The sequence below is a fragment of the Mauremys mutica genome, chromosome 2 (genome assembly GCF_020497125.1).
Source record: "Mauremys mutica isolate MM-2020 ecotype Southern chromosome 2, ASM2049712v1, whole genome shotgun sequence".
Lineage (NCBI taxonomy): Eukaryota > Metazoa > Chordata > Testudines > Geoemydidae > Mauremys > Mauremys mutica.
In genome coordinates, this window is record NC_059073.1 from 87,299,190 (window position 1) to 87,314,463 (window position 15,274).

The 15,274-nt window shown below is 42.9% G+C and overlaps 1 protein-coding gene across 3 annotated transcripts in view; it reads right to left on the reverse strand.

Moving 5' to 3' along the window:
• The window catches only part of MYOM1 (myomesin 1), a 157,122-nt gene that overhangs the window by 48,293 nt on the left and 93,555 nt on the right, over nt 1-15,274 (reverse strand). For all 3 annotated transcript variants that reach the window (XM_045004129.1, XM_045004130.1, XM_045004131.1), the window contains 7 exons: nt 12,397-12,538; nt 8,711-8,910; nt 6,571-6,627; nt 5,939-6,063; nt 3,549-3,732; nt 2,696-2,870; nt 454-575 (listed from right to left, as the gene is read on the reverse strand). In XM_045004129.1, coding sequence (XP_044860064.1) covers nt 454-575; nt 2,696-2,870; nt 3,549-3,732; nt 5,939-6,063; nt 6,571-6,627; nt 8,711-8,910; nt 12,397-12,538 — 1,005 coding nt within the window. The remainder of the gene's footprint in view (nt 1-453; nt 576-2,695; nt 2,871-3,548; nt 3,733-5,938; nt 6,064-6,570; nt 6,628-8,710; nt 8,911-12,396; nt 12,539-15,274) is intronic.

The window sequence follows — 15,274 nt, forward strand, 5'->3', positions numbered from 1 at the left end:
CACAGGGTTTTAGGAGGTTTACAGAAGAGAACGACAGCATTATTAGTAGGTTCAGGTATGAAAATAAATCAAGCCCTTAGATTTAGGAACTGACTTTACGCAGGATGATGTGTATTAGAGGTGATTTATATCACAATATGAAATTAGACTGGCATTTCATTTTCCAGCGTAACTATGACGTGAACTTAACAGCATTTTCATACAGTGGTTCATGAATAACATCTGAGGAAGCCTGGATGGTGAAAATGAACAATCTACAAGTGCGCAGTGACTGAGTGACTGTAAAAGTATGACTGTGAAGCATTACACATGATATGACCAATGGCAAAATCATTATCTGTGGACAATACTGTAAAACAATATAATTAGTTACAAATAATTGCTGAAAAAAAACTTTCTGGAATCATTCAATTTTTTGTTTACTATTGACCATGGCAATGGAACATAGCTTACCAATGGCTGCTTTGACTTCAATAGCCTCTGATTCCTGTGAATATTCACTGAGTCCAGCTGCATTAACAGCTCTGACTCGGAAAATGTAGTTTTCACCAGTGAGGAGTCCATGGCAAATGAATCTAAAGCAAAACAGTAAAGGAACACTTAGAAAACCCTTACCCTGCTGTAGTGAATGGGAGTTTTCCATTGACCAGGATTTCACCCCTTTAGTAGCTACACTGCAGTGAGACAACATACAAAGGAGACTCGGATATCAGCAAGAAGGCTAATATGAAATTTTATCTCAAGGAAGCAAGTAGGTTTGTTTCAATAATAATGTCTGGAAATGACTGTGAAACTGATCTGTATGTGAGCAGTTCTTATGCTAATTTAAGGGTTCTGTCTCATAAAAGTGAGGCTTATGGAAGTGTGCAAACAGAGGTGAAATATGGAAAAATAAAATGAGCATGTTACTTTTTGTGAAGAAGTTAATGATCATTGCTCCTTTTAAAAATGAAATATTCATTTAATTGCCATATTAACCCCCTATGGGATTGATCTTGCACAGCCCAAGTATGGATAGTGGCAGGGCAGGGATACGTAAAAGTTATAATGTGATGGGCAAGGAGCACTTCTCAGTAAGCAATCAATTACTTCTGCCTACTAGGAGGAGAAAGGTCAAAGAATGGAGGGCACAGCTAAGCACCCCATTTGCATAACAAGGGTCGAACTCATGTCTCCGGAGACATGCCCATTCTCTAACACCTATCACTTTTTTCCCTGAGCTTATGAGAGTATGGGAGTTGCTGTGTCAGGGGGTAGCTTCCTTCTGCTCAGTGCAGAGGAGTACACAGACTTAATTGCACCCACATGTAGCCTCTGCTCACGCTTGTACTTTTCAATGGGTACATCACAAAGACTTGCAAGACCTAGACCTGTCTGCTTCAGTGCCATGCTTATAATGCTAGGTGTAAAGTTATGTGGTTAGTATGAGTTTCTGCTAGAATTTGTCTTCAACCATACTTGAAAAATTACAATAACCATGAAAGTTACAGTAACTATAGAGAATAAGAGCAGAAAAAAAGATGTCAGAATTTCAACTTCAATTTCTTGCTTCTAAACATCACACAGTAACCTCCTTAATGTTTAAATAGAGGAGTCAATAGTGGACAGAAAGTTGATGTACATTTTTGCCCAGGCAACATCTTCATGACACTATCGCATAATAAATAGTAATGGTTGTAAGCGTTTCATGGCAGGGACCATCTTTTACTCTGTGTTTGTAAAGTCTTCAATACAACAAAAGCCCCTCAATGCTGAGTGGAACCCAAGCATGCTAGTTATACAAATAAATAATAATTCTCTATCATGGTGGCTAATAATTGTAATGTTAGCAATATTAATCAGTTACTATAATGAGTCATAATAAGCCAGACCTGGCTTCCAATTACAACATAAATATTCAATAACTCCCTTGAATTCAATGGAATTTCTCTGGATTTACAGCAGTGTAACCAGGATCAGCTCAGAATTTGCTAATTAAGGGCCTGATTCTTAGATTCTTACTCAGGCAAAATTCCTATTAGGACAAATTTTGGTTTAATTTATGAAGGTGTAAATCTGGAGTAACTTCATTGACTGACAGAATGAATTTAGTATGAATAAAGGATGTGAGTTCTGTATGCAAGGAATTAGTACATTTGCAATGTAGCATGGAATTTTCTAATGTGCTCATGAGTCTCTTTGATGATGAAAATGAAATAGCAGTGACAGGAAGGGCAGTTGGAGGGAAAGCAGGCACATTTGCTGGTGTCATATTAGTTATACAGTTCTAGAAATATTTACCATTGCCCTTCAAAATTGAGAGCTTTGCTCCCAAACACCATGCAATCTAGTTTTCTAAGTTTGCAAGCTCACTCATTCTTTATCTTACTATTTTGTACTATTGTACAATAGCTAACCTATTTATTACTCTGGTTCTTCCCTTGCTTGCTGCCACTTCCCTTTTTTGTTTGTTTGTTTGTTTGTTACACTTATTTGTTGCCTCTGAATTCAAATTAGCTTGTAAGTAAGACCATGATTTAATATGTTTGTATAGCACCTAGTGAAATGTGGCCCCAGTCTTGATTCAGACCTTAGTTTGCTACCACAATACTAGTTATACTATTATTGTTATAGCCATAAAGTAGGTAAAGCAGCAAACAAACTTGCCATGCTTGGGGACCAGCAAACCTGCTTTCCATGTTTTTATGTCCACTACCTTGTGCCTTTCACTGGATTGTTATTGCTTGGTTCCCAATGGCCAGATCCAGCTATGCTTGCTTCTAAATAGTACCCAACCAACTCCTTGGCATCTTTAGATTCTGTCCAAGTGACAACCACTGAGGTATCTGTATTCCTGGTTGGTATAATACGGCCTGGGGCTTTGGGAATATCTGGGGGGACAAATAAAAATAAATTAGTGACCAATAAGGGTAAAATTTACCAACATCAAAATAAGGATCACATTCTGCTCTTGATTATGAACGTGTGAATCCAAGCAACTCCAATGACTTCATCTGAGTTTCTATATTCCAAATTTACACTAGTACAACTCTGAGTAGAATTCAGCCCTCAACTTTTAAAGCTTCTAAAGTAGCCAGCGTTACTCTATTGTGGCTACTATCTTGGATTTTCCTCCACAAGAAGTCCCTGTATCAACTTTAGAAGTATAAGATTTAGTTTTGGTTTAGATTGCATAATTTGATAAAATAAAAACAATTAGGGCTGGTCAAATCTGGAAATACTTTTCTGTGAAAATTTTCAAATGAAATAAAACATTTTTTATCCAAAAAATTTGCCAATTTTTTATTATTATTTGTGGTCTTTGCAGTTATTTGCATGATTATTTGAAGTCTTTGATGCCCTTGGTTAGCATCTGCCACCTCAATATATACTAAAGGATCCACAATTCAAGTCACAATGAACAATGAAATAAAGAACAAATCACTGTCTACCATTCACAGTTGTGTCAATTATGGAGCATCCATGTGTCTGCTTCAAGCAAAATAACTACCTGATGCTCTTAAAGGGTAGCCACAGACACAGGATAGTATGTCTGACTATACACTTACCAAGTTTGTCACCCACCACAGTAGCTTCAGTTGCTTCTGAGGGCTCACCAATGCCAGCTGAATTACAACAGCGAACACGGAAACGGTAAGATTTCCCTTCAGCCAAGTCAAAAACAGCAAAGCGAGGAGACTTTACAGGGATCTCAGAGTTCACTCTCTGCCAGTTCTCTGTGCCTGCAGTACACTACATTCAAAACAAGAAACAGCCATTAGGACAGATTTATTCAATGCACAGAACTTAGTAGACAATCTAGACTGCCAAGGAGTTCCATCTGACTACCAACCTCACAGCTATTATGGAAGATGGGGAGCCACATTCTTCTTCTTGGCCAGGCCTCAGAATGTGTAAATAGACTGACTTCCCACCTCATGAGTTCTCCAAGTGATCACCATTCCTAGAGGCTTCCTGTTTTCACTATATCATAGCTGATACATCCTAGAATCCTTTTTGTGTAGGAAGCACTGCCACTGCTAGGACCAATTCTGCATCATATCCTGAGATCAGTACTCCAGTCCTTGCTTTGGCTGTAGAATTTTCAGGAGGGGAAAAGAAGCATCTTTCACAGAAAGGTGTCCAGTACAATCAGAGGGGCAAAGCAGTAACATCAGTACAGTGCTTCTTGGAGCTCTCTGGCCACTCAGAACATCCTTTGAGGGTGGACTGCAGCACAGAATGCACTAGCAATGTACAGTCCCTGCTCTCTTCTAAATCCAAAGAATGTGATTGTTGGAGGCTGCTGTGAAGGGCTTCAAAGTAGAGGTGGTTCCTTGCAGGGCCGGCTCCAGACCCCAGCGCGCCAAGCAGGCGCGTGGGGCGGCAGTGTCCCGGCAGGGCGGCATTTGGCTCCGGCGGACCTTCCGCAGTCATGCCTGCGGGAGGTCCACCGGAGCCCGGGAGGAGCGGACCTGCCGCAGGCATGACTGCGGAGGGTCCCCTCTTCCCGCGGCTCCACTTGAGCTCCCGCAGGCATGACTGCGGCGGGTGTGCTGGTCCCGCGGCTCGGACGGAGCTCCCGCAGGCATGACTGCGGATGCTCCACCGGAGCCGGGACCAGCGCACCCGCCGCAGACACTTCTGCCCCGGCCGCGGGACCGGGAAAGGGCGGCGCAGCGCGCCACCCTGCTTGGGGCGGTGTAATTTCTAGAGCCGCCCCTGGTTCCTTGCACTTTCTCCCTTCCCTTATGTGCTAGGTCATGATCAGCCACAATATGGCCTTGATTTTTCGGGGCGGGGCAGGGAAAAGCAAGTGCATTGAATTCGTGGCTGATGCTTATTCCAGGTGGCCAGAAGTATTGCATATGATGAACACTTCTGCTACCAATATTATTGAGAAAATAAAGAATATGTTCACTCCATGTGGGTTACCTAAATGGTCTTCAATTTGTTTGAGGAATTTCAAATATTCCTCGGGAAAACGTTAGTAGCACACATCACATCTGCGGTCTGTCACCCAGCATTCAATGGGCTAGCAAAACATTTTCTTGTGCAGACACTTAAAAGAGCATGAAGGTAGAAAATTGAGGGAGAACCCTGCCACGCTGTGTTGCAGATTTTCTTCTGTCATGTATACCACAGTCCGCTGTACAGAAAATTCATCATTCTTTAAATGTACTTTGCTAATTAGATTTGATTTACCAGATTCACAAAGTAGAGAACCCACAAAGTATGTCTCTCGTGATTTTACGCCTAGACCAGTAGGGAACAAAGAGGGGGGAAAAACAAGCATTGTTAGGAGGATTTGGGGGAGCAGTAGCAGACCTGGAAGAGCTAAAAGGGGAGAAAATTAAGAATTACATTGGCCAGCAGGTACAACATAAAGATTCAGAAAAGAGAGGGCACTAAAATTAAGACTGATGATTGTGTATGACTAGAAAAGAAATGTGTTGTGCTTGTTATCAGCCAATGAAAATATTACTATAGAGGATGAATGTGAGAATACAGATGAAGAAGGAAAAGAAGAGTTGATGCCAAATGGCCCTTCTGAGGAACATCTCCAGCCACAGTGTGAACCCAGACCTCCCACAAGACTAGCCTTATTTACACAGGTCAGAATCCTACACATACCTCCTTTCCCTGTACTGCACCTTTATATAGAAAGTCCGCCTATCTGTTAAGAGGTGGGCCCATGATGTAGTTCAAGTGAGAGGCACACTCTGCTTTCACTTTTGTGGAGATTTTATCTTTGTTCTTTTTTTCTCTGTGGTTTTCCTTAATCAACAGTAAAGGTCATCTAGACTGAGTGCACATGTTATGCTCTTTGAATATGGAAAAGACAATAGTCTGAAGGTCTCAGTATAAAGGGTACAGTAGCTTGGGAAGATTAGATAAGATGGCAGAGCAAACTTTTAAGAAGATGACACTTTACTTTACTTTGATGCCACGATTTTACCTTTTCCACAAAGTACATGACACCCTCATGACCCCGTTCTCCAGGGGGTTTCCAGCTGAGCACAACATAGTTCTTGGTGGCTTCAATAACATGGAGGTCTGAAGGCGGGCCAGGAACAACACCCTCTGTAGAACAGGACAGAAGAGAAGGAAGTTTATGTTTGAATCAGGTAGCTAGGTTAGCCGAGTCCCTAGCCCTGCCCCAGGTGCTCCTGAGAAAACATCAAGAGACTTATTTCTATCAGGTCAGATAATTTCAAAGCTGAGTGATTTTAAATTTCCTAAAAATGTGCACTGACTTATTTGAATTTCTGAATCATTATCCTGATGAAAGCATAAATCAAGTATCTCATGCGGATCTCACTGTTTTGGAGTCTGATTTCTTTAAAAAATAGCAGAGTTAAAAATAACTAAATACTGTTTCTGAATTTGCATAAATTGTTTTTATGTTTATTTATTTGGACCTGAATAACATAAGCCATGACAGCTAACTTCAAAGGTATTTAAGCTAGAGAGATTTTAACTGTAAAGGACTTTGGGTCTGAGCCAAAGCCCATTGAAGTCAGTGGGAGTCTTTCCATTGTCTGCAATCAGCATCAGGTAAGACCTTTTTAAGAGAAGATACGTGTTTACCTGCAGGTTCTTCCTCAGTGACAATAATCTGTCCTGTCCAGGGAGCGGAAGGATGACCTGAAATAGAAGGTACAGTTATCATAGGAGTGAGACAGTAATGAAAAAGTAACTCATTTACTATTCAAAGCAAATGGTTGGAATGACATGAGATTTATGTAATCTCCATCTAAGATACTGAATGTTCTGGACAAATGTTTTAAAAAATGATTTTAGAGTTATTATTCAAAAGTCAGTTTAAAAACAACAACAACAAAAACTATACACACAGTATTTAAGAAATCCTGGACACATTTGGTAGTGCACTGCAGCCCATTAGCTGCACTGTAAGCCTCCTTTATTTGTACCAAGAAAACTAGCCTGTGCCAACAGGGTTTCAATAATGAAAATGGACTACATTAACAGAAGGCCAGATTGAAAGCTTGAGTCCATTGCCCAGCAGATGGACTGGCTGAAGACATTTTATTCTAAGTGGCAGAAATCCTGCAATGGTTATTAGATTGACCCAGGAACTGGGAAAGCCTCCCAGATTTTCTCACTGCCAGTCCAGTGCATTGTTCTGCCTGTTAGACTATTAACCTGTTCAATGTACTTTCACCTTGGAGTAGCAGATCTCCTCACAGATGAAAGTCAGATCTGCTGAGTTACTTTTCTGAATTGCTGCAGGGCCATGAAAGGTAGAAGGGAGGGAAGAAAAGAAGGGGATAGAAGAGAAGATCATCCAGGAGTAAGACAGACTAAGCGAGGGGCAGCATGGAAGTGAGGAAGGGGAGAGACAACAAAGAGGAGGGGAGTATGCTATGTAAATCAGGCTTCCTTCTCATGGACAAGCTCCTCACTCATTCCAAGTCTTGTCTTTCCACTCTCCCCAACAAGAAAACAATAGAACAATGCCTCCCAAGTCCCAGGTTGCACATCTCCTCTCTGAGCAAGGTGGCGATTAACTTTCCTGGGCCTTTAGAGCCAGAGCCTTTCCCTAACATTTCCTTTTTTTCGTTTCAAGTGGGCTATTTTGATCATCTGACTACAGCGCTGGCTGGCGACCCCTGTGACATCACTCCCGTGGCTCCGTATGCCATTTGAACAACTGAAGACAGGGTTCAGTACAGTATTTCCCTCACCCTGACTTGTTTTAATGACAAAAACTTCAGAATAGAGTGGGAAGACCTGGACTTTAGGCTTGAGTTTCGGCATGGGATGGATACTTGGAAGTAAAAATAAACATTTAAATAAAAATCTACCATCAGCACTTGGAAGGCCTTTTTGTCATTGAAGGAACAAAACTGGCAGTCCACAGGATAAGGAGTGTGACTCACAAAACATTAACTCTCAAGTAAAGAGTTTGAGCTTGATTCTCCACTGGCCTACTCCAGTTTTATGCCGGTGTTACTCCATGGCTTTGACAGAATTAGGCTCCCTTATCTGCTACACAGCAAGAGACTATTCATGGAATCTGCTAATAAAACAAAAGCAGCACTCTCCAGGAAACTGCTCTACTCCTTTTTTTCAATTTCCTGTAAGTACACAGCTTTGTATTTCATATAACAAAAGACAAGCTTTGGCGAGAAGATTCAGCCTTCAAGTTTGGGGTTTTTTTCTTGGCAAATCCAAGTTTACAAAAGATGATATTTTGTTTTTGCATTACTCCCTCTTGTGGAAACTTTGAGGACTTACAAAACAAATGTGCATATATTCTTGCAGGAGTAAAATTTCTTAAGCCTCTTAGGGTAGTGGCTCTCAAACTTTCCAGACTAATGTGCCCTTTTTAGGAGTCTGATTTGTCTTGCGTACCCCAAGTTTCACCTGACTTAAAAACTACTTGCTTACAAAATCAGAAACAATTTGAAAGTATCACAGTGCACTCTTACTGAGAAATTGCTTACTTTCTCATTTTTATCATTTGGAATATAAATATTGCCCTTGCATTTCAATGTATAGTATATAGAGCAATATAAACAAGTAATCGTCTATATGAAATTTTAGTTTGTATTGACTTCGCTAGTGCTTTTTATGTAGCCTGTTGTAAAACTAGGCAGATATCTAGATGAGTTGTACCCCATGGAAGACCTCTGCGTACCCCCAGCAGTATGTGTACCCCTAGTTGAGAACAACTGTCTTAGGGAATATATTGAAAAACTCTTACTTCTAAGCCTAGCTCTGTCAGCGGGATCCAGAGCTGCCACAGGCTCCGAAACCCGGGATGGTATGCTTATTCCAGCTTTATTCACAGCCCGGACTCGGAATATATAGGAGCGACCTTCTATCAAACCCGTGACAGGGAAACGAGCAAACTTCACCGGAGTCTCATTGCATTGTGACCAGTGAGTGGTGCCAACCTCACATCTGAAAAAACAAACATTTCAAGTAGTACCAACGATGGAAAGAGAAAGGGAACTCCAAGCACACACCCCTAATACTCCAAACAGCTGTTCATGTACATTGTTGATCCTACCAGCCTGCCTAACAGCTTCACATATTGCCAACATAAAAACAGCCTCACAAAACGCTCAGGGCTCAAATACCTTATGTGAATGATGGCACTAAATCCCCTGCAGCGGCATTGCTTCTTTCCTGAGGTAGTGAAAGACATTTAACACTATTCACTGATTAAACGCTTTAAAGTGTGCCTCAGGAAGTTCAGTGAGAGTTTCGGATTCAGCATGGGAAACGAAACACACAACTTCCCTTCCTGTTTATAGGAGATGAACTCCTCTGCCTTTGCACTGAAAATTTACATCCTCTGCTGAACATCCAGCATATATAATTGGCTTCATGGGACATAAAACATATGCTGTGTATTCTGTGGCAAGGTGGATAGACCCCACAGAGCACTAGATGGGATAGGGTAAAAAACCCCTCTAGGATATAGTCAGACATGACAGCACATTGAATGCTGCCAGGATTATCAAGGGAGGCAGTGACTGCAAGCAGTGCATCAGCAAGGCTTAGTTGTCCAGCAGTAGTTCCATGGCAAAATGCCGGTGAGCCTACCAGGCACCAATAACCTGAGTCTCTGGGGAAGAGAAATGTAACTTGCAGCAGGGAAGGTGTTCAGGAGAGGCTGAGGTTTTTAGGAGACCAGGCTGGTGGTCTAATTAATTTGTTTCTTTCTATGCACAATAAAGCTGAAAGAAACTCTGCACTTCTCTCATGCTTGAACTGAAGGAAGTTTTTTTTCCTTGTGGGGAATCAGTTATGGAAAAGCCAGTTCATCTTATTGGAAACCCAGCACGGCAGGTTCATTTTGTCTTATCTGTCACTGCTCTAGCCAGCCCATCTGCACTCATGATATATAACATGACAAAGACCTATCTTCATTGGCCTCCCAGTTTCTAGGAACATGATAAATAAGAAGATAAACTAGCAGCTGCATTAACATTTTTGTTGCCTCTGAAATAACTGTTTGGGTAGCTATTACTCTGCCTAAATAGTTCTCTGAACCCACAAGAAAGCCTTTGCTTTTTGACAGCTATTATTGTTTGTATTACAGTAGCACCCAAAGGTCCCAATCAGGATTGCAGCATGATAGTCTTGTGGCCAAGGTGTTGGGTTGGGTCTCAGGAAATGCGAGTTTAATTCTGGCTCTACTACAGCCTCTGTAATCTTGGGCAAGTCACTTAGGGGCTAGGCACCAAGAGGGCTTATCAAAAGTCAGCATCTTTAGGCACTTAAATACCTTTGAAAATTTGTTGCTTCTGTTCCCTACCTGTAAAACAGGGACAATCTATCTACCCTAGGTATTTAATTGTATCACATCCTGTAGTAGGTGAGCACCTCACTCTCTTTAATGTATTTATCATCAGAACAGTCCCTGAAGAAAGGAAGTACGATCATCCCTCTTTTACAACTAAGGCAGAGGGAGAGTGACTTGCCCAAGGTCACATAGGAAGTCTGGGGTGGTGCAGGGACTTGAACCAACCTCTCCTGAGTCCCAACTGCCCTAACCACTGGACCCTTTTCCACCCTTTATCTGTCTTGTGTATCTTAGATTGTAAGTTCTTTGGGGGCAGTGACTGTCTCTTGTTCTATGTTCAGATAGCGAATGGGCCCTGATCCTATTGGTGCCTGTAGGTACTATTACAATATAAAGAATTAAAAACAAATGTGCTCAGCACTGCACAAACAGATAAAGAGAGTGAGTCCCTATCCCAAAGAGTTCACAGTCTAATTTATGACAAGATGTAACAAAAGAGTATGGAAGGGAGGGTGAAGGTAACAATAATGGGAACAGGTGGTTACATACACAATAAGCAGGTTTTGAGTCAATTTATTAAAATGATATAAACAAACAAAAGAAGTAGTGATCTCAGTAAGCCCTGCTGACCACATGCCTGGCCATTATCTGTTGACAATTTACTATAGGCACCAAGGCAGAAATAAGTCTTGAGGAGGGGTTTAAGAATAGTGACGAATATTTGCATTTGTAAGATCTAAACAAAGTATAGAGCTAAAAGTAGAATATTAACATCCTCTATGGATTGACAAACCAGAGAGCAATAAGGGACATCCTGTGGCTGAGCTAGCAGTTACCTGAATTGTTGACTAACATTGTTGATATTAGTTCAGTTTCAAAATTAATTATTTTTCAGTGTCTTGTTCTGTTGTTTTTTAATTCCTGGGAGGGGGTGGGGAGGGAATGGAATTTAGACCAAGCTCATATCAGTTAGGACACTACGGGACACTGGAAAATGATCAAACAAAAGAAAATGTGCTTGAATTGAACACTGATCTACTTAGACCTGCCCCACGGTCTAGGTCTCTCATTATAAATCCTTATACACACTTCTGAATAAGCAACATTCTATCACTGATTAGTGTTGCCAACTCTCATGATTTTATCAGGAGTCTTACAATATTTGGTGTATTCCATAAAGCCCCAGCTCCTAGAATCCTGTGATTACATGTCAGAATAGCTGCACAGCTGGCTGAGGCAGAAGCAGACACAGGTTGAAGCTCGGACTGGCTAGTGTGGAAACAGGGATGAGCTAGAGCAGGAGCACAGGCAAGCTGTCAGAACTACTAAGCAATGAGAATGCTCCTAGCCAAGTAATAATGTTGAAGAGAGTGGAGAGACTGCTTTGCTTAGGTGCTTATGTACCTGCTTTGGGATCAGGTGGGTGGGTCCTCACCCGTGGTTTGCTGAACCCTGGTTGAATGGCACAGGCCTTATCACAAGACCTGCAGCAAATTGCGTCTGATGACTCATCACACTCTCTGGCTCAGGGATGACTTATCAGGTTTAAACAGGCTCAGGGGTAACTCAGAACTGACTCATCACATTATGTGAGCATCTCAGCTCTCATTTTTTTAAAAAGTAATTTGCAGAGAAAAGCTTGGCAATATGATTTGAGCGTACCCCAAAGGTTCAGAAACCAAAAGGCAAATATAAAGAACTCAGCATATATTATTTGATAACCAATATCATGATTTTTTGGTGCCTGACATGATTTTTGAATACTTGGGGTTGGCAATACTGCAGAAGGAATCCCAGGCTGACTCATTATGGGCCTGATTCTGAGAATTACTGAGCACTGTCTGCATGGTACTGAGGACTCGACTCCAACTGAAGTCAAAAGGAGTACAGGGTAAGGAGCAACTCACAAGATTATTTCCTAAATAATTAAAAGCCCAATCCAAATCCCACTAAACTTAATGGAAATAAAATTAGGCCCTAGGAGTCTGAATCAGAAAAAGAAAAGCAGTATTTTTAGCTATTAAGAAGAGCTACAAATGACAATATAGCATTTTATGCCACTAAATTATGATTAGGCTGTTGAATAACAATGATCAGCAATACATTAGTAGGTATAGTTTGACATAAATACTGACTTATCAATAAAGTATCCAAGGACGGGGCTTCCTCCATCAACAGCAGGTTGTTTCCAGGAGATGATGACATAATCTTTGTTAGCATCCAAGCACTCCACATCCAGTGGCGAAGCCGGGGCTCCTGGCATTTCAGCATCTGCATCTATGAAGATGGAGATTTACATTTTTAAATCTGAGTCACAGTTTTTTCAAGGTTACTCTTTAAAAGCCAAACTCTGTTCCCATTGAAACCAATGAAAGTTTTACCACTCACTTCAGTGGGACCAGGATTGGGTCCTACATCTTCCATATTACTATAGATTTCTTTTTCTTTTATCAATATTTACTAACATCCAGTACATTACAGCATATTGTAATCATTGATGGAGGCCCTCTAAAACAAACCAAATCAGGAATCTTGCATCTTGATTAAGATACTACCATACTTCAAGTGAAATCTCTTGGGTGATTAAATATCATCCTGTTGCTTTATTGAAGTAAAATATCAAACTCTATTCTCTTAGCACTGGACTGTAGCTCAGGCAATGTTGTTTGGATCTAGAGTGTTGTAGTTTTCAAGGACAAAGAGTGATATGGTACACTTTTGTGAGCCCACTGACATGTTTTATGATGAAATTACAAGTTGATGAAATGTTATTCAGTCTCAGACTCCCAGCACTCAACCCCAGCAACAGCTGGGTAGACAGAGTGTCCCTCTTAAAAGGTATGGTTTTAACCAGGCTGCCCCTGGAAACAATCATCTTCATGAAATGATTGTTTGCTAGACTCCTGAACTTGGCAGAGAAGATGTATTTTTTAAGGAGATACAACTCTATTTTAGATGGATGAACTGTGGTGGGTGATTTGGGAAGGATAACAGAAACATTGATGAATTCCATAAAAAGGTTGGATAAAATAAATAACCAGAAACCAATCTCAAACTCAGTCCAAGCCATTCTTTGAAATTTGAAAAATTCTGAATATATTTTTCGTTCAAAATGTGAATATAAATGGAAATTTCTTATTTCCTTTCTCATTTTCACCCCCTTCCCCTACCACCCTCCCTTCATTGCTTGTTCTGGCTGAGCTTGGAAGAAAAGCTATTCTTGTAGGATATTCAGTCCACTAGGAGGCAGGAATCACTGGGGCTGGCACAAGAAAACGTATTCTCTTGAGCTTTCCAGCCCAGTTTTTTAGACTGAAGGCAGGGCCAGATAAATCTTTTGTGGGCCCAGTGTCAAACATATTTGTGGGCCCCCATGGCGGCAATGAGGCATGCCGCAGGGAGACAGGAGGGGTCAGTCCCCGGAGTGAAGGGCTGGTTGGGGATAATTGGGCCCAGGCCAGCACGAGGGCACCATTTACAAACTGGCAGCCACCAGACTCACACTGGCCCACCCAGCCCTGTGCTGCCAGTGCACCCCTTCCCTCCTCGGGGGCAGCTTGCGGCACATACCACACCGCCTCCCCGCCCAGTGCTTCCATGCCCCCTATGCCCAGTGCCCCCCTACCCAAAGACCCCCCCAACAAGCTCCTATGTCCAATGCCTCCCCGCCCAGAGACCCCTCCTGACAGACCACCCCACAACAACTGCACAGCGCCTTGCAAACCATCACCACCCTGCCCAGTGTCCCCCCATCCACAGACCCCCCATTGCCCCAGCACCCCACCACAACTGCCCAGCACCCCAGATAGACTTCCCCACATCCCAGTGTCACAACACACAGACCTCTCCCACCTCTCACTGCCCAGCACCCCTCAACAAGCCCCCCTATGCCCAGCACCCCAAAACATACAACCCTTCCCCACTGCCCACGCCTCCCTCACAGATTCCCCACTGCCTAGTGTCCCAAAAGACACAAACCTCCTGCACCCAGCCACTGCCCAGTGCCCCTGCCCCCTCACTGCCCAGCACCCTGCCACAGGCCCCCAGAGACCCACTCCCCTGTGCCCTTCCCCCTGGCCACACTCACCAGCCCTGCTGGGAGGTGACCGTGTCTGCTGGGCTGAATCAGCAGTGCGGCCGGGGCCAGTCCCAGGGCAGGGATTGTTCTGGCCCCTCAGGAGTGGCACGATCAGCCAGGCCGGAACAGGAGTGGGGCCTGTCCAGGCCAAGCTACCTCAGGACCCACTTGCCTGGCAGAGCCCAGCCAATCTCCCCACACTACTCCCCCCACTGGCAGAGACCGGCCCAACCTCTGCATTGATCCCAGGCAGTTCAGCCCCCAGGAAGATGGGCGGTGGATAGCAGAGACCTCTCGGAGCTGGAGCTCACCCGGCCTGGCTGCACCCACCAGCCAGCAGTCCTGCCCAGCCCGCATGGCAGAGCCCGGGTGCTGGGCAGCAAGCCCCCTAACAGGCGAGTGGGACTTGCTGGTTGGGAGCCGCTCAGACAGTAAGACCTGGGCACTGGACTGCCCTAGGCAAGGGGCCAGACCCAGCCATGTGGATGGGTTAGACAGTTCTGTAATGGGTCCCTTCCCAGTGTGGACCTGGTGCCCCGGTGCCTTTGGTGCCATTGTAAACCCAGAACTGACTGAAGGGGTTTGATTCTGGTCTCACTTCCATTAGTGTGAATCAGGAGTAAATACACTGAAGTCAACAGTGCAAATCCAGAATAAATGGGAAGACATTTAGGCACAAGGAATTCAGATAAGCAAGGATGCTTATCAAGAAAGACCCTTTGAGGTCTATCTATTACTACTTTAGACAGACTCATTTTGGAAAATAAACTGAAGAAGGGTATATATGTACTTCCTGTCAAATGTTTGTTAGAAGTCTGGGCCTATGTGTCAGAGGAGCCCTGATTTTGATTCTGTGGAGTCTGTTTTTAAGTAAACCTTATCTAAAACTTTAAATGTCGAAGTGCAGTGCTAGATATAGGGGACTGAAAATGTTT